The 20,238-nt window shown below is 41.6% G+C and overlaps 1 protein-coding gene across 18 annotated transcripts in view; it reads right to left on the reverse strand.

Moving 5' to 3' along the window:
- Window positions 1–20,238, reverse strand: part of SOX5 (SRY-box transcription factor 5) — a 657,730-nt gene that overhangs the window by 16,998 nt on the left and 620,494 nt on the right. For 15 of the 18 annotated variants that reach the window (XM_054207629.1, XM_054207623.1, XM_054207624.1 and 12 more), the window contains one exon: window positions 15,361–15,533. In XM_054207629.1, coding sequence (XP_054063604.1) covers window positions 15,361–15,533 — 173 coding nt within the window. The remainder of the gene's footprint in view (window positions 1–15,360; window positions 15,534–20,238) is intronic. The other 3 variants (XM_054207634.1, XM_054207619.1, XM_054207618.1) reach the window with 1 other exon arrangement.

The raw sequence follows: 20,238 nt of genomic DNA on the forward strand, positions 1-20,238 counted from the left end.
CTATGGTTGCAGACTCTACCAAGTCCTTTTTCAAACACGCTTATTAGCTAGAGATGAGCAAACTTCACAGTGTTGAAAAGATTGGTTTAGTTAGGCATGATAAAATTGGCCGCACATCTGAAGAATACTTCAACTCTCTATGTCCCCGGGACTGCAAAGCTGGGCTGGAAGTTTATATGATACACGCTCTTTTGACTGTATTTATTGTTTTACTCTATTTCCAGCCTGCAATCAAAATGCAGAGCCACGGGCGACTTTGCCCTTTCTCTTTTTTAAAAGGCAATATTTTAGGAAGCAGCCACAGGGGAAAAACCCCAACACCCTGTAGTTCAAACTTATTCAGGCCTTGGGAAAGGGTCAGGCTGAATTAAGCATGATACTTGGGCAGCAGTTTGTGTTCTTGTCCAGACTGTTTTGCCCAACCCTACTAACACCCCGTCCGTCATTCATCTAGTCAGAACTATCTGCGAACCCTGGATTGCAACAGGCTAGTGCGTGCTGCCAATTAATCTGTCAGGCTGCAGCGGTGCCTAAAGACATTGCCAGAACAACATGCCAGGGCCATCAATTCCAATGTTCTCTTCAAAACACCTCGCTTCCCCCTGAATTGTTTGACTTTACAAATACAAAGGTGTTCCATTTTCCAACTGTTTTTGTTTTCCCAATGAATTTTACTCATAAACATTCTATCTTCCTGACAATCATCTGTTTAAAAATAAATCTTTCAGGAAAGTAATACTAACATTTCAAAATGTTAGGCGCTGTGCCTTTTGCAAAGCTAAGAAAATGACACGATGAGGAATGATAATAAAGTGGCTGCAGTCGAAAAAATTCTTTTGAGCTTCTTCCTGAAAGAAAGATTGCTGTTTTGTTGCTCTATTCCACTCCTGATGACTGTAAAAGATCAACAAACTAAAAAAACTTTTAGATTTCACACGGCAACCGGAGACTTTACAACTATTCTGTGTAGCCTAATAATGTCACTGGGTTGTATTATAGAAGAAAACAGAAACGAGAACAATACGAATACAGAAACGCTTCCCGCAATGTGATGTCCCTGCATCTGCAATTCAAAGAACAGCTCAAATTCATGTAAGTAATTTCGCAAAGATTTTCTTGAGAGAGTTAGAAAGAAGGCTAATCTGACAACTTCGTACGCTCGCGCAGCGTAGGGAACGCGAGGTTGACTTTCCCTCTCCTCACGTTCATTTTCATTGCGGATCCCTTTCGCACGCCTGGTGCTCCGTCTGAGAGCAGACGCATCACCACCGAAACCGTGCAAGATGAGTTGGCCTCTCGGTTTTTGCAGGAAAAGCTCCTGCAGCAGAGTCAGCCTATCACAAGCAAAAGGGTTTCTGTAACGCTTCCAGGCGCAGCAGATCCAGAGAGCTTGGAGAAGCTTCGAATAAGCACCTGAACTATTCGGGCATTTAGCTTTACCAAACTCTTTGATCTAACGGTTTTAACTCAGCTCTCATTTCCAAAGCAGCCTGTCAGCAGACAGACACTCAGGAATAAGTTGACTTTGTATTTCTTCCAAATGGATCTCAGATATATAATGGAAGTCAACAGTTTTTCCTCAGAAAAAGAACGTATTTACCATCAACTTCATAATGATAGAGTTCAAACATTTTTATGTCATAAATCATTTCAAAATGCTGCCACCAACCTAAAATATAAAATAACATCTCCTCTTGTTGGGTATATTATGGGGGAAGGGAGTTATTCTGTTGCAGACTTTTCTTGAATCATGTATAAACCTCTTAGAGAAACAGAGCTGAGAGCGCAAAGGGCACAGGCTTAACAGCTTTTTCTTTATGCAGTAAACGCAGCTGTTGAAGTCGGAGGCAGTTACATTCAGAACCACACTCTGCCGGCATGATCTGATTGAGTCTTAAGGTCAGCGAATACTCCGGCATGCTGTCTGCAAGGTGCACACCGGGTACGGCTCGTTTATCAGAGTTTGACTTAACAAGCCTACAGATGCTCTGCCGCTATCCATCTTGGGCAAAGTTTTGCATTTTGAGGTACAGCCACGTTGGACGAATGGAGAGAGTGCGGGCACGCTCGAAGAGGGGCTGCGAAGGAATGCCAGCTGAGAGCTGAGCTCCCGGGCTGCGCAGCCGAAATATGGGTGAGCGAGGAGACCTCCCTTTCGACAGGGTGACGATTTACTCCCTGCCACTGAAACATGGAGAATGACAATATACTTCAATCAGCAACGATAAGTAGCAGTTAAAAAGAACTTCTGCACGATGTTGCTCTTGAAAGAGAGGATGTCAAAACAGCCAGCTGTAATTCCCTGTGTTACTGTTTAGAAATGTTTAAGTTTAAAAAGTACTCAGGCAAGGAGAAGTCTAAGGCCCGCTCCTTCCTAAACCTCTGCAGCAGCATTAGGAGAGCAGAAAGAGATCAGCAACACCCTGGCAGGATGCAGAAGCCTGACTATATGTAAGTAGCGTTACGTAAGTAGCTTTCTGATTTCCTGTCCTATGCTCTTCCGATTAAACACATGGCAGCTGATTTCCCCCAGTCCTGATGTACAGAAATGCTTTTACAATGACAAAATATTAAAAAGGGGCTAAGCAGCATTCCTGTGTTGTTTTGCTTGAAAGCATTCGGTTGATGAATTACTGCTTTTCATTTGATGGAAGCATCTCTTTACCTTTCCTACACAGTCTTTCAGTTGGTGGAGAAAGCATTTATGGAAGCTCCGAAGAAAAAAAGAAAAAAAATATCTTTTCTTCCTTGACCCAAAATAAACTGCCAGCGTGCTGACATTGCTAGCGCAGCCTCCTCTCACAGAACCTATTGCAGAACTTCGGACGGGAGATCCACAGTGGTTTCAACTTTATACAAAAGGAGGATCTATTTATCATCATTACCTTAATGCAAGAGCAAATTACACGTCCCTAAAACTGCCACCACTCTGCTGTGTTGGATTAGCTGTGTAAATGGTAGCACGCTGTGGTACCAACCAGTGATAACAGGTGGAGTACATGCACGGTGGGTACAGCAGCACACTTTAATAAAGTAGTTGTGATACAGCACTGCAACGCAAGAGGCAGTGCTACATTCCTGCCTGCGACCCTGGACCATGCCTCAAACTTACTTTATCATTACATCCAGCTCTACATCCAACTGTCTTGCTGGGCAGAGAGAGAAATGGGGAAGAGAGCTCAGCTGATGAAATTGTACATGCCTTTAGGTTTTTAAAGCTACAAGAAAGTAACCAGAGTGACAATCCCTTCCTTTCAGATTTTCCCCCCACCCCAGCAGTATAAAATGCTATTCATCCTATGAGCAATGCATGAGTGGCATCAACTGCAGCCTAAAACCAATACTGCTAGGAAGAACAGGCAAGGGCGGTCCAAGCCCAGGGAAGTGGCGCCAACAATTCCTTGTGAGACCTGCTAAAAATCAGACAGCACAAAGCAGCAAAAATAAACAGTAAGGAACACTTCTGCTCTTGCAGAGAAGAAACATAGGAATCTCTTGCTAAAAGTGAAGTGATTTTTTTTTTTCTTCTGAATTTCAGATCAGGCCCCAGAAGGCTGAAATGCATCTTATAAACATCTTTTTCCTCTATGAAGAACTTCAGCAGAGGTTGGGAAAAACTACCCTAATGGTCATTTCTACTGGATGGTAGGAGAGACTCTCCACAGGGGCAGCGAGAGCTCTGTTGTCTGGATCATTTAAAATTGTAATGGGCAAACCAGAGAAGAAAATACTGTAGAGAGCAATCAATCCCACAATAGTCCAATTGTTCAAATATAACCGGAGAGGTTTCATCAATAGCCACAATGTGATGAGAAGTTTCTAAAACTTTATTAATCAAAGAAAGTAATCCGCTGGAGAAGATTGATTTGCACCACAGCTCCTAGCAATGGTCTAATTATATTTAAAAGAACAATGGAAAACACATACACACATGGAATGTGTCATGTAGAAAAAAATATATAAAAAATGACTAAGCACTGCAAGTCAGACTCAGTTTTGTGGTCAGCTGCAAAAGTTACTTGGCTCTCTGTCATGGATAGCTGTCATAGTTTAACAAAACATTGATCTAAAAATGACAAGAACTTGGTTGCAGTCTCTTTCATAGAAGAAACATAAAACAAGAAGAGTCAAAACATATGTAGAACAGCCTGATCACGACTGCCAGAACTCCTCCCACTACTATACAAACGTGAAGCAAAACCTAGGAAGGTTTGAGAAATCAAGACCTTCTGATATATTTGCCTGCTCTCCTCTGACCTCGCTACTCCTGTCTTGTGCTGGATTGTGGCGCCAACGCTCAGGGTGTACCTGAGACCATGCGCACGCCTCCACTCCTGAAGGACTCCGCAGTTCTTCCAGAATACTGCGAATGCTGGGCATATGGCAACGGATCCCTCCTCCCCCTCTTTGAGACATCCTTTTGGCTGGGGTATTTGGCAAACACTGACAGTACTCTGAACTCCGTTAGCATTGTATTTTGGCAAGAGCTGTTTTTCCGATTGCATAATTCAAGGTTAGCAGTTTTACTGAAGCAGTCCACTCTTCACTTCTCTACTCCCCTAACTCTACCCCCATTTCCCCTGATATGAATATTTTTTCCTCTCAGTTTGATGCCTGCAGAGATACAGCCAGTGCAGAACACCAGAGGAGTGTTCAGCCACATCTCTTCACATTCCTGCTTTTCTTATTCCAAGTGAACTGAAAGGCCAGGCAAAAAAAATCCAGAGTAGCTGGATAGAGCCAAACACGGTTACATATGGACTGCAAGGAGAAACTCGCTCATCAGTTCTTGCACCTAAGAATTACATATACACGGACGGACAGAGCGCCTGCTACCTTTGCTCCCTTCAGCGTCAATACGTAAAAAGAAACAGATGGTTGCTTGTTATTGTCCTTTTTAGAGTCCTGTTTCTCCCCTCCCTCTCCAAGTGAGTTTGTCCAGCTATTTACCGTCCTGCTCTGTGGGAAAAATTCCTGTATCTAAACTCTAAAAGTGATATTTTCAAATAGATTGAGTTTTCATAGGCTTGTTTTTATCTTTGATTGTTGAGTGGAGCCTGTGACATCATCTGATGTGCTTTGTGGTGCTGAGGCAGAAGTCTTCTCTCAGCAAGCCCCAGTAAATATCAACCGTTCAGACACACACCTTGGTCAATATGCACCAAATCTTGAAGCACTAGGCAGATTAGCTGCTAGACTGTGATCCCACAATGAAAGTTCACTTCTGTTTATGACAGGAAAACATCTTTAATTATCAGACACATTGGTAGTGCCAGGTGTTATCCCTTCATCATTATGATATTTTCCTTAGCTCTCCACGAAGGTGAAGAGTCTTATCCTACATCTGACAGGATATTCAGATCTGCCTCTTGCAATAATAAACGTCAGAATAGCTCGTGTTACAACATCTTCATCCACAGTCTTTCAAAATGTGGAAAACATGAGGTAGGAAGGCATTACGGATGACAAAAAGCTGGAAGAACTTAGAGGAACCACTGGCAGTACTGAGAGGTGTGCCCAGAGGTTTGCACATGATGAACTATTTGCAGTCCAGACTCTACCCCTGCATATTAATGCCGTGGTACTTCAAAATAGGTACTGTGCACACTATCTATGTCTCAGTCCAAACCACGTTACAGTCCAGATCATGTTACACCTACAACTGCTGTAAGAGAATTTCTGGTTCTTTTCTGAGGGATCTTCTATTTCGTTTTAGGTTTTTCTGTGTAACAGATCACATTGCCCAAGTGTTTTGCACTCGTCAGTGAATTTAGCCACAAAATTTCACAAAGAAAGGCAGTATTATTAACTCGGTTTACGGGATGCGAAACTGAGTCACATATTAAGTGACTTGCCAAAGGTTCCTTAGTAAGACTGGTAGTTTTAGGAACTGAAACTAGCACTCCTGAATCTTATCTAAAAATTATAACCTCAAGCTTATAATTTCTTTGTGAGTGTGGAATTGTGGCTCTTGCTGATGGCACATGTTACTAGGGAAAGCAAAATAAAATAAAAATAAGAGCAGTTACAGATCCGCCATTACAATGGATCTTGCTTAAGTAACGCTCGCAGGGCTGTAAAACTCATAAAAAGCACATGCATGAAATGATAAAATAGAGTGAGACTTTCAAACGTTGACTCAGTAATTGTTAAACCCCTTCTGGCTGCACAATTTTATAGTCTTCTACTGTACTAATGAAAAGGGAAGAAACAACAAAGAAGGGTTTTAGCCTTCCAATTATATAAACTCTGTGGACCACCAAAGAAGATGAAAGATTATTTATAATGTCACAGCAATTTATCATTTGGGAGATCTTTTTTGTTGTTGTTGCATCAAAGTTTAGTATGAAGAAACAATGCATTCACCGCCCCCTCAGCTCTTTCAGTCTTGCTTATCTGAGATCTCTCTTTTTCATGGAACAATCCACCCACAGAACCTAAAAGCAGCATTAGAAGCAAGAAAATAAAATAACATTCTTTATTTGTGGTTCTTCCTGATTTTATGGTACTTCTTTCAGAATTATTACATTCAGTCTTAACTGGGGCTCCATCGCTTGGTAAAGGAACCACATCTTTTGGTTTACGGTATATATTCAAATCCGGTTTGGTTCAATGCTGCCTGAAAATCATTGCTTCTGATTTGTAACCTATATGAAGCGCTATATGGACTCAGTAGAGAGATGCCCTATTAGGTGTTATAGGGGAAAAATCATATGGATTAAGTAGGCCCAGACATTTAACTACTCTCCTCTCAGGAACACACACCCAGTCACAGGGTACTGGGTGTACTGAAAATCTGTATAGTCATTGTACTGAAATCTGTATAGTCATTGTCTTTGCCATACATTGTGGACGTAGGTCTTTGGTTTCTAAGGGCTCTCAAGTCCGTACCTTTCAAAGCACTGAAGGCAGGACGGAGTCCACCAAAACAAAAAGAGAAAAATCCTCAATAACTTGGCAGTCTTAAGTGTCAGGTCCCCAAAATGTTTTTCTTAAACCCTTGATTCGTGAAAGAATGACTACCTCATTAAAATATATTAATTGACTTGGAAACAAACTGATGGGAAGTAGCAATTCTACAGGAAATGAGGGCACTGAGATCCTCCTTTTTGGTTATGAGCTCAGAGAGATAGTGTAAGTGAGGATTTTTAAATGAAAACGCAGGTAGACTGGCCCACACCATTACATTAATAAAGAAATAAAAAGGAAAGAAAAAGCAAAGCAGAATGATGAGACACTGCTTCTTTCCTACAAAAGTTTTTACAGTGCGGACCTGGGCATCGACCTCAACCAGATCCAGCTGTAATCCGCTGACTGCAAATAGGTTAAGAGTTACATGACCCAGTTTCTCATCTAGACTGCTCTCTGGGCTGACACGCTATGCAACTTTGCATGAATTGTTCGGTTTGCCCAACTAAGCAGGATGGAGATCCTGACATTCTCCCACCATTGTGAAGAGTTCTGAGATCCCCGGATGAAATCTGCTGTGTAAATTTTAATGAAGGATTTCACAGTAAATCAGAAAGAGCTGCTACGATTGATCGTCAAGGGTTAATTGAGGAAGAGAGGTGGTACACCAAAAATGAAACAAGATGAAAATCACAACCCACACAGGATATCCTGGGAAAGAGGGTCTACACGCATGCAAAGAGAAAGCAAGAACACAGTCACTGCTTTCCTGGCAATTGTTTATTAAACAATGGGTGACTCAACAGCACAGCAGCATTACAGATATATGGACTATTCTTTTCTGATTTTCCCTGTAAGGTATTAAAATTATGAAGGCTGATGTACCTTTGCTTAGATTCCTTCCAGCCCTAATGAAGGAGCTGGCACACTACCTAGGCTAGCTATCCAGTAAGGCTTAACTTGTCTACTCCCCAGCATCAGCATCAATACAATCAAAAGGAAAGTTCTGCACCCCCAAAACATCCTAGCGGCTGTTTGCCACAGAGCTAAGTGAACACCCGCATACTAGGATGGGCAGAACAGGATAGGCTGAACCCCTAGGAGACTGAATGGACACAATTTACAGAAGAATCAGGCTCAGCCTCTATTACACTGAAGAGAGGTATTGCACTGATGCTGGTGCCCATGAATGTGCTGAAAGCCCTAGCTATTGGAAGCACGTGATTATGTAAAAATAATCATAAAATCTCAGGAAGTAATTAGCTCTGGTGGCTGTAGGGCACAGCTTAGAACTTAAACCCAAAGACTCAAAAAGCTCAAAAGACATAACAAGAACTCCAAATCAATTGTATGTTTTTTCTCAGGAGGAAGCTGATCCATCTTTATTGGGCTTAATAAAATTTCCACTAAGGTATAAACAGCTGCAGTCCTCCCTGATCCACACTAGCCTGTGAATGTTTTGAATCTCTGCCCTGTGGAGTGAACAAAGACTGAAATTCACATTCAGGCTTCAGCACCTGCAAGAATCCAGGGAGGTTCTTCCCTGGTCTCTTCGCCTGTTCTTCTCCTTGACTTCAATGGGAGTTTCATGCACCCATCCGTGGGCAGAACTTGTCCCTCCTTTTGCATGCTTCATTTTTTATTAGCTAACCCTGCTCATGCATCCCTGCCATAATGATGTATTAGACACACACACACATACACACTTAATTTTTCTCTGAAAAAAGGACCTGGGCATTTAACAGATGACGGTCAATCGGGGTTAAAAAAAAAAGGGGCATTTTAAAATAAAGAGCTAAAGTCCTTGGGGGAATGAAAAAAAAATCTTCCTTGCAGAATTTCTCCCTCCCGTGCGTAGGCACTTGCTAACTGAGAGTAGTGGCACTGTGACAAAAGTAGCAAAACCAAAGGCAGGCTTTACCAAAAGAAAAGGGGGGAGGGGAAGTCTTCCACTGGCCATCTGTGAAAATAAGGCATGTGGCCATTAAATGCAGAGGCTGTAAATATAAATATACACAAGCTCCACAAAGCAAATGGCAAAAAAAAAATGGGGTGGGGGGAAGAAAAGGAAAAGGGAATAAACTTTCAGCTGAAGCAAATCAAAATGTTTAATGCTTAGTCACCAGCGCTGGGCAAAACTGATCTTGATCTTTGCAGTGTGCAAACTTGACATGTGTTTTTAATTAAATTTGAGAAAAGTTTCAGGAGAAATGACAATGGATACAGTAGCCTTGTTGAACAGAGGACTCCTTGAACGTGAATGATCCTGTTGAGCCCACTGACTGGGCTCACTGAAAGGCTGACATACAGGGTGATGGATGGGTGATGACATAATACCTGCTCGCCGCCTTGTCGTGCTTTTTGAAAACTGTCTACTCCGTGTTGATAGCATTAACAAAGAGGACTGCAACCCCCACACAAGAATTTCTGCTGGCAAAGAACCTCAGCAAGACAAAATTAGGAAGAGGGTAGGGAAAAGGGTAATAAGAAGGGGACATGCAGTTGTTAGGATAATACGTTAACTTTTGTGTTGCGGGACTGTAACAGTCCATTGTCTGCAAGATACCCCCTGGTCCCCACATTGTATAATAATTACTCCAAACAGACGGATCTCTGCTCAAACGGCAAGAAGAGAACAAAAATATTACACTGATCATCCTTCCTAGCGTTTTACAGGACAGTGAGGAATAGAGTGAGCTACAAATTACAGGACATATATATTAGCAGTCTGCTGAACTTGCAGGGATAAGTGTGCGGGTATGTAATGTCTGTGGGTAACACAGCCTCTGCTAGTCACTGGGAATGCTAAAGTATTTTTCCAGTAAAATACTACAAAGATTATGAAAATGGGCAGGTTTTAACTCTTACAAAGTGATTTGGTTTATGATGTTAGTACTGCACTTCTGGACTCATTTCCAGTGGGTTTCTCCTGTTTGGGAAGCCCAGCTTGTGCAAGGTCTCGCTCTTCCTATTTTCGATCATTACAACTTAACTGACTCAAGTCTGACCCACAGACTGCCAGTGTCAGCAGCAAACGTGGGGGCAGACTCTGTTTTACCAACCCTTCTCTTTTCTTCTCCTCCCTCCTCTTCTCTCCTCCAGTTTTTTCTCTACTTTCTGGTTCAAATTTAACTATTAGGGGAAGAAAAAAATATTATTGAAGCAAAATTCTCTCCTGCAAGAGAAATTTAAATCCCATGTGTTAAACCAGCTCCTCCTTATGCCTTTAGTAAAGTGAGCTCCAGTGTTTTATTTCTCAAAGACAGCAGGATCTGCGGGTTTGAGATTCTTAATATCCCCCTCCTCCCCGAGGGGAGAGCAGGGACAGAATTCATTTCAGCTCAGCAGATCACAGCAGTTTCTTAAGAGTTAACTCTGCTATCCCCATCCATCAGGCAGCCAGCGAGGCATCAGGAAGGAATGATGGATGTAAAATTATTACAGGGCTGCCACCCGATATACTTACTGCCATTTGTAACTAACGCTGGAACTGACACACTTTTTTCATTATTAAACATCCACATTAAGTCAACATTGGTCACTGTCATTTCATGTTTGGCACTCTCTTAAGGGGAAGAGGGAGAGGTGGGGGTGGGAGTGGGGAGGATGGTGGGAGGAGGGGTGGGTGGGAATGGGAGGAAAGGCATCCTGAACCCGGTGTTCCGTAAGCATGAGTAATAAATAGGCTCCTGCTTACAATGCTGGAATAAATATTGTTACAAATAGCTCTTTAGTTACAGCCCAGCAGACAAGTACATGTCACAGCCTTTTAAAAGGACACACTCCAAGCGGTAACAGGGAGAACTTGTACCACAGGTTAAGAAACACTTCAGCAGAGGAGGTACACGCATGCGGATGCACTCCTCTCAGAGCGTGCTACGAGTGTGACTGCCTCCATACAGGTCTGGGATGCTTGCGTGGCTGCGTATACTTACACGGCTCTCCCAGCCGCCGGCACCTCTAGCAGCAGGCGCCAGCATTCGGAAAACTCTACCTGCGTTTGTACCAGTGTACGCAGACACATGCTCAAACACCTGCATCTGTGCCCCCTTCCTCCTTTTTTTTACAGTTACCAGGGTACATACACAAATGTTGGAGAGCCTGACTATAGTCAGAAAAACACTGGCTAGCTCGGTGCGTGTTTGTGCTGTGTATCGCTGAAAGACTGCACTGTGGGCTTGTGTGCATGCACACACATGCTGGCTCTTGGTGTTTGTGTACATCTCCTTCGCAGAGGAACAGGCAATTTTGGGGCCGAACAAATAGACCAGAGTCCGCTTGCTGATGTTGCCCGTTGTGGTGTTTGCACTAGATGACAATCCGCACTCTAAGCTACATGTATAAAAGGTATCATCGTTTATGTATAGTACATATCAAGCTATAATTAACTGTAGATGACAATTACAAATAAAACTATGCTCCTGGGTTTCCAAGAAACCAGAAAAACATATACACACATTTCTTATTTATACATGGAAATGTTTCCAAGAAAAGTAATGTAAAAATATGTTTTATTGCATTTGCAATTAAAATAGGTTTTAGTAAAATCCATGTTCATCATAATGCTCATAGTTTTTACTGTAATCCTCTGAAAATCAAATCCCTCAAGATGGTCCAAGTTGGATGCCCACGAAGTGACTCACCCAAATCATCCTAGCCATTTCAAAAAAATCTTTTCTCATTTATGACTCCTTCTACACAACGTCTCTCCAATTCCACAAACTTCCTGCCTCACTCCTACCTTACAGCTAGCAGGTCCGGCTGTCCACAGGGATCAACCCATCTGGGAACACGAGCCAGCTAACAGGTCATGTGCATGTGTGCAGAAAAGCCCCAAGAGCTTTAACAAGCGACTCATGAAGGTGATTTCCAGCCCTGAGCCTGCCCAGCTACCCCTGGCAGATAAATCCCTACCAAGAGTCTAACAGACACGTTCAGAACTACACAGAGCCTACTTTCCCTTGTAGGCTGCAGCAGCAATTCTTGCAACAAAATCTCAACAAAGGTCTCAGAGAATCGTAGGTCTCCTTAACGACACCAGCCACTGCAGCAAAGAAGGGAGGAAAATTTGGGATAGCCCCAGACAAGCGTTTGTTGCCTATAAAGACTGAGATATTTCTACAGGAAGGAGAGCGTTTCTTCTGTACATAACCATAGACATAATGTACATTTCTAAGTACAAATATGACCACAGACGCATAGCTACATTAGGTAACCCTCTTTTAATTCCATTCCCCACCTCAAAATCTCCCTGTCAGGAAGCAACCAGTGAGCAAACGTAATGTCCCAAAAACTCAGGGGGATGCTTCTAAGTCCCCTGGCAGAACCCTGAGCTTCTGAGGGGAAACCCTCAGTGGTAACATTGCAGCACTCTATTTCTCACTACCAACCTGCCCGATTATCTCTTTTTCTTTCCCTTGAAAGGCAGAAAAAACAGAATAAAATTTAATTCAAAATGGCAACATTCACCTTCCTCTCAAATCTTGCTCTTAATAGGAAAAAAAGCTTTAAAGTCCCAGATCAGACACAAACTTCAGAGAAGTTGGGGTGTTTGTCTGGATCTGAACTCTACAGCTGGCTAGTCACTGGATGGCCTAGAGCATGTATTGGAAAGGAGAACAAGTACCTAAACTTTACAGCCTGCATCTTTTCCTCTTTTGGGTCAAATGCAAGAGACAGGTTAGGAGATCCTACAGTTAAAAAGTGCAACTTCTTAACTAGTACTTAGTGGCTTAAGTGGGCCATTATAGCCTAGGAGAGCTCAGATTTGGTTCTGTCCTTTCCTGTCTCCACTTTAGAAAAAAATAAAATAAAATAAAATAAAATAAAATAAAATAAAATAAAATAAAATAAAATAAAATAAAATAAAATAAAATAAAATAAATCAGTTCACCTATATAAAGTTTTGGCATTTATTGTACTGAAAACCACAAACCCTATGGTTGCTTTAGAAAAATTTTCAATTGAGCAAACAATTTTTTTCTTCCTGCTACCTTGTAAAAGAACTCCTCTCTGCCCTCCACGAGCCCACCAGGAGGCATGAATTAGAGAGGAAAATAAACTTCAACTGGGGTTGAGGGTGAGAAGTGAAAACAGAAGGAGTAAGGAGAATCCCAACAATAGGAAAGTAACAGAATAAAGTGAATGCAGATGGTTCCACTCCTGTTACTTAATCAAAAGGCTGTGCAGAGTCACTAGAGCCAGCATAAAGTCATGTGTTAGAACAACAGCTGATCTGTATTAAAGAAGATTAACTCGCAATGCCATGGTGGAGGGCCTGGGATTATTTTATGTACTTCCATTGCCGAACAAGCCGTCAGCACAATTACTGCCCTCCGATGTGAATGACTGATCTGTAACCACAGCTAAACAGCATGCTGCTCAGGGGCCTGGGTGCTTCATGAAGATGAATTTCCATACCATCAAAGTGCTTTTAATGGGCTTCCTGATCCAACCACAAGGCCTGCTTTGCAAGTATATAGAACTCAGGATGAAGGCTTCCTGTCCAAAAGGATTTGGTCGGTTGTCACTTGACAATTCCCAGCCAGCACAAGGGAGGAGAGGGGGGAGATAGGTAGAGTTGTCTCTGCTTTGGAGGATTAAAAAAAAAAAAAAAAAAAGAAAAAAAAGGGTACAGATGCTTTCTGAATGCAACCAACTGCTGTATCCACAGCTGAATTCAATGCGCTTAACAAATAACGGCAATTTAGCTATGCTTGCGAGGAATAGCTTGAGTCACTTTGCATTAGCATCTGGCTGAGTGTTAAAGTCATTTCTACATGGGGAGCAGAGAAAAGAAATTTCTGCTCCGAGCATCCTTTCAAGAATGCTTAAATATTTGAATATAAATTCCTTTGTGCTTGTGATCACTTCTTCTTATATCTGACACTCTGCTTTTCCCTTTTCCCTTCTGGTACTCTTCTATGTGAAATGCCGTAAACATGCTCCATCCCTCTCTTTCTTTCTCCTTCCCCATACCAGCGCTCTTATTCTTCTAAGAGAGATTGTATGTACCGCCAGATACCTATTACACTGACCTCTTTTTTCCTTCCCCTTCCTCTCAAGAAAGTGCATGAAATTGGAGTCATTTCTACATCACTTACACCCAGGACAGGCTGATGAAAAAAGTACAGTAGTGAGAGACTCACGTGTACATTTAACATTCATTACCCAGACTGCTGGCTTCTCACAGCTTATTGATCAAACTCCATCTAAAAACAGGGAAAATGGAAAGCTATCCAAATTAGCAATCTGCTCATTCTGGACAATATTGTTTGACTCACAAGCTTCCTAGGATGACTGACTTTCAAGTTTCTGCTAAATAGCTGATCATTTTTATTCATTCTATTTATCAGCCTATCTCAGTGATTCACACAAGGACTTACAGTGAAAAGCCCCTAGAATCAGTTTCAATAAAATTCAGTTTACACCAAATGCAACAACGGTCATCTTCGTTGTACTGCACGGTGAAGGCTGTATCACCTCAGAAAATATTGCAGGGGAAGAGAGGAACTGAGGGAAAAGACTTGCTAAGCAGATGAAGTTGAGACGCACACAAGAGTTTGGACGTATATCTTAGGTGGCAGTATTATAAGGACAGTTCACTAGAACTGTGGCAGCAAGGACTGGCAGGTCTATTTATCCTCCATAAGACAGGGCAGCGCACGGAAAGACATCAGGTATTTGCAGAGAAAAGCAGCAAATCATAACCTCTTTGACATACGCGATGGTTACAGTACATACATATTTTACTAGAGAATATTCACTTTGTCGATATTTTGTTATAGCACAGCTTCACAGGCCAGTTCAAAAGCAGAAGGTGGTAAGGCCCATATGTTCTGCTGCCTCTAAGTTTCACTGCAAATATTTGGTGCAGTTTGTGTTGTCAATTCTCCATTTTTTCAATTTTGTTAAGTCATCTAACGTGATATGACAGTGCTACATCGCAATGGTCACAAAATATCATATATGACAACCTCACAAGGCTAAATACCCAGAAGCTGAGCCTGAGTATCAGCAAAGCTTATGTTCCTAAAGAAGCTTGAATATTTTCAAATCCAGCTCATCTCACAAACACATGTAAGCATTTCCATAAAGCAAGATTTCCACTTAGACCCAGAGATTTCCAAGATCACCTTCTCATAATGCACGTTGACAGGCTGGAACAGAGAATTAGTGGCCTCCAAAGTTCTCGTGAGGGCTTTAACTGTCTCTGCCTCCTCCCCAATCTCCCCCAAGGGTGTCCAGGTCTCTCTCTCATGTCATCTTTTGGTTATGGCTTTCCTTTTACTTTTCACTTTTTTTGAAAGAAGCAACTATTCTGTTTCAAAATGGGGAAGAAGAAAATAGAGCAAGAAGAAGGAGGGGAAAAAAGGAGGAAGAACCTACGTATCTGTGGGGAGAGGCAAATGCAATCTCTGACCCTTTGCAAAGGGTGTCTCGGAAACTCACCTTTTCTGTTCTGCAGTTATTGAGACCCAGGCTATTCACAACAGCCACCTTCCCATCCAGCACCTGTTGTTCCCTCCGAAGTTGCTCCTTCATCTGTCGGGCCTCCTGAATTGCCTTGGTAACAGCATCGTGGTCATTTAAATAACCTGACGACGTGATAGAAGAAAGGATATCTTAAAAAGAGAAAGTTACAAGAAAACGCTTTAGCTTTCATCGACGAAACGCACCAATAGTTAATCATTATTAACGAGAAGGAGTTAAAAGGTAAAGCCCAGAAACCCACCCGTGCTTTGTAATTCTGTTCTTGTTATGACAGAGCCACCTGGGTAGAAAGCAAGAGAAACCTCAGTGCCAAAATCATCATCCCGATATTTGAGCCCATGAGTTTCAATATCTCCCGGATGCTGCGGAGGTTAGCCTTGTGGTCTCTATGCAGCAGGATGTAACCGGATAAGAGTTAGGGGAGGCTTTCATCACGCCAGCAATCCCAAACTCTTAAAAATAGACCATTTCATTCTTCCCCTTCTTAAAACTTGTGAATACATTAAAATAAACCACAGGTGGCGGTGGTTTGCTATAGATATGAAATGCATAATGGCTGGGAAGAGAAACCTCATCCACTGAATGCTCCCCACCACCACCTGTCATTCAGAAATGTATAAGAAACCACAGCTACACGGACCTACATTCCCACTCCTATTCATGCTGCTAATAGTAGGTCAAATGTCCACTGTTTTGCTGCAAATTCACAGCCTAGGGCTTAGCCTTAGTAGTCACTGAATTATTTCCTTTTAAAATGTTACAAGCATCACCGGCACAGCTAATACTATTTAATTTTAAATGTGACACTTTGTCATTTTTTTCCTTTCGCGTACTGTAGATTATACTTATTATGATCTGCATGTGATTTGTAGGATAGAATACTGATGGGAGACTCCAAGCCCCAGTCTATTTTTCAAACATTAAAGGAGAGGCTAATATCTATCAATCTCCCTCCCCCTCGCCACATCCCCACACGCGCGCGCACGCACACACTTCTTTCTGTCTTTTAACTAGGGCATAAAAACGGCATAAAATGAATCTGTAATATGAAATTGCCCAGAAAAGGGACTTCTGTTTGTGACATGAGGCTAAATCTAACCAGATCCATTGGTGAATTGTGACAGATGGAGGGACTGTGAGACAGAAGGCAGGCACTAATCACACACAAAATGACCGGCTTGCCTCAACATGTTCCATGGATTCCAGCAAACTTTACACCCTAATCCATTTTTAGAACAAAAAACATCTGGGCCATAAATCCTCTAATCTGCCAAAACACGCTATTAAATCCCATGATTTGTTGAAAAACACTAAGATTAAAGAAAGGAAATATAAAATGGCTAACTGCCGTGTTAGGAAAGTGTTATTAATACTCTTTCTTTGTCTCAATTATGAATGTTCTGTTCCTAAAGAGCCTTGTCTAATCATGTCAGATTACACATCCTTGTTGTATCGCTAGACTCTTCTATCTGATCCGCTGATTGCCAAAAAACGTAGGACATTGTCTTGCTGCTTAAAACATTTCAGGGGAAGAAGCTGATGTCAGATTAGTTCAGTGCTGCGCTGCTGTCAGGATTTTAGTTCGGTTTGGGTTTTTATTGTTGTTTTTTTAGACTGCAGACAGAACGGGACCGGTATTACCGTCGCCCTTGGTGCGCAAAAACTAGAAAGAAAAGTTTCTGTGCAGTTTGACTGTTGTTAATTGTACTAAAAGTTCGCTTTTGGCTAAATACCCAGGAACCCGAAGAGTTTTATATGAAATAACTTGATCCACATTGCTTTTATCAAATGACCCAGTTCAGTAATTCCCAGCCAATGGAATTCCAGTAATTCGAGCTTTCCCAGCCTAAGGAAGGATATAACCTGCACCAGCACAGTGCTACCAGCTGATTTTTTATTTTTTTTTATCTCCATTTTATCAACCGGCTTGGTTTCTTCCCCACTTTGCATCTGTTACTGATCAAGCTTGCATGTAGTCTGAATAAATTGTAAAGGAAGCAAACAAGCAAGCAAGCAAACAGTAGTATTACTGCTGGTCGTGCTCTTGATTAGGCTAGGTATAATACTTTCAATCTGTAATACAGCCGAATTTGCCGAGGAACTGGAATTCATGCCCTTCTCCAGACTATTTGGCTTTTCCTGAATACTGCTATCTTTGAGACAGTTTGGCACATGACAGTGAATAAAAGCAAGCACTCCTTATGTTTTTCAGTAGCTGCCAAGATGCTGGTGTGCAGGGAAATGATTAATATAGAAGTGAGTTGAATGTAAATTATTGTTGTTTAGGGTAGGTGGTGAATTATTGACAGAGAGGGGAACTGCATTACATAAAATGCACTTAGTTACAAGGATTGCCAAACTAGCGCAGAGATGTTGAAGATAATGGCAAAGGGCAGAGAGAAGTTGTTTCTGTTTTTAGTACGCGGACATATGCCTGTTCCCGAAAAGAAATGCTTGGATTTAAAGTCATACATGAAGCCACGACATTTGTGACTGCTCAGTCTGTAGCATAATTTATACACGATAAGGATAGCTCTAGAAAAGGACTCCATAGCTGTATGCCCGAATGCAGCTACACTCTTATTCATCGGAGGCTGTTAAGTGTACATCCTCCAGAGACAACTGTACGATACATGAGCGTTTCTCCATGCCACGGGAACCAAGCAGCCTGAAGAACAGCTTTCAGGGAACGGTCTTCATTTGAAGTTAGTGGCAGTGAAAAGAGACAGCTCAGCCGCATCCCAGCAAGGTGGGCCGTGCACACCTCGGACAGGCAACTTGTGTCTCGCGCTGACAGCTCCAGACACTCACATGGTGGAAGTAACCGGCTGGCAAACGACTGCCCGCTTCCCAGTGACGTTTGGTAGAGGGACTAATTTCTCATGATAAAAAAGTAATCTGGTTTCTCTACCATTTTTAGGGACCTTAGTTCCTTTGCTAATAATGTTATCAAAATTTTTTTGTGGCACATTCCCTGATGGATGGTGACTTGAAATTGCATGCTCACTTTTTTAAGATAACCAAACGGTTTCAACGTGGTAATGGGTTTTACTCACTGTAACTTTGGTTGGATCTGACCGAGCAGTTGGCAGGAAAACTCTGTAGAGTGTTCACAAGCCTTTTGCTCTTCTAGTCCTCCATTAAAGGACAGACCTTTGTTAGAAGTAGGCTGTATGTCTGTCCAGCTCCTGCACCACAGTTGAAGACTGCTTACCTTATATATACAGTACGCACAGTGACACTGCTCGGCAACCTCAAAAAGTCACTTTCTATATTTGTAGCTGAGAGATATACAGCAGTGAAGTCTATGTCATTAACAATAACTTAAGTATGTTATCTTTTGCTCCACAGTTTTCCATGGTTTATTAATGGTATAACACATTAATTCTTCTTACAAGAGTGACCTTTAAAGCTCCATTCATCCTCACAGCTTTTATCCAATTACATTATCACTCATTACAGGTACAGCATTTCAAAATCTGCACGTTGTTAAAGGAAGTAAATTGCAGGGGTCTCAAACCTATGAAAAATATCAGGTGTGTAGGGAAAGAAGATTGGAGCGGAGAGAACAAGAGTCGTCCTGCCACTGAGATGCAAGTCAGATGCTTAACTCCACATCTAAATGTGATGCTCAGTCTATCGAGGACAAAAAATTTAATGTGAAAAAATTGAGACTCGATGCATTGTACAAGGAGAGCAGTAGAGCCAAGCAAATTAAATATGAAATACGTTATTACCTACCAAAGTTAAACAGTGTAGGGCTAGTAATAATACATACATTAACAAATAACCATGTGATATTTACACAGTATTTATACAATTGTAATTTGTCATACCAAACAAAATTACTTCCTTTTCTATAGGATATAGGAGCATATTCTCTGATATATGTAACCCCCCTCAACATAAGGTATGCACAGTGGGAGGGTAATACAGTGGGAACTATATCTGTTTTGATCTTTGGACATAACTATGGGTCTTCCTGGTGTCTATGTCTGGAACAGGGACTACAGAGAGCTTGTGAGAGACCCGTAGAGATACAAGAAATTTTTACTACATAGTACTGAGGTATCACAGAAACAGCTTCTGATGTATTTGACCTATGGTTTCTTTTGTTTGTGCCATCTCTGGAAGTGGCCAGCGGGAGATGTTTTAGTAGCAACAAGATACATGGCAGCAAAGGTACAACAATCTACCCCACTTAATTCCCTGAACAGAGCTTGATTTACATCCTGAAATCTTAATTCAGGTTATATTCAATCACTTCACGGAATGAAATGTTTCAGTGAGAAGGATGAAGAATGGGGTGTGTACACATTTTACTTACACACACAAAGAACAGTCCCTTTACCACACCAGACTTGTAAAATCACCACTAGGACTGTTATTATTTAGATGGTCTTTAGGCAAAGAGGTAATTTTGACAGGAGGAAGAATTAACACTATTTTTCCGAACAATGTTAAAAACAGTCAGTTAAGACTTTTTGCAAGATACAACATTAAATTTGGGTTTTTGAATGAACCTGGTGATTGTGTTGCTTATTAGACCAAGGTAAAATAATGCTCCATGCAGCTTTTTAGCGGACTAAGGATTAAACCTGTAATTTTACAAAGATGTATTTGCATACATAGACTTTTAAGTGAAAGGGAATTTTTTAAAAGTTTTTACATTACTTTTAGATGACATAGCAGAATATCGTGTGTCCTTAATGCCCACCGTTAGACAGGTCACTCCCTTTAATGTATGCCATTAAACAAGCAGCATTTATTAGCTGTTATTGATAAAGCAGTATCTGAAATAACACAGCCTTTTGTTTTCCGAGTCTGTAAAAGTTA

Source organism: Rissa tridactyla, chromosome 1 (genome assembly GCF_028500815.1).
Source record: "Rissa tridactyla isolate bRisTri1 chromosome 1, bRisTri1.patW.cur.20221130, whole genome shotgun sequence".
NCBI classification, from domain to species: domain Eukaryota; kingdom Metazoa; phylum Chordata; class Aves; order Charadriiformes; family Laridae; genus Rissa; species Rissa tridactyla.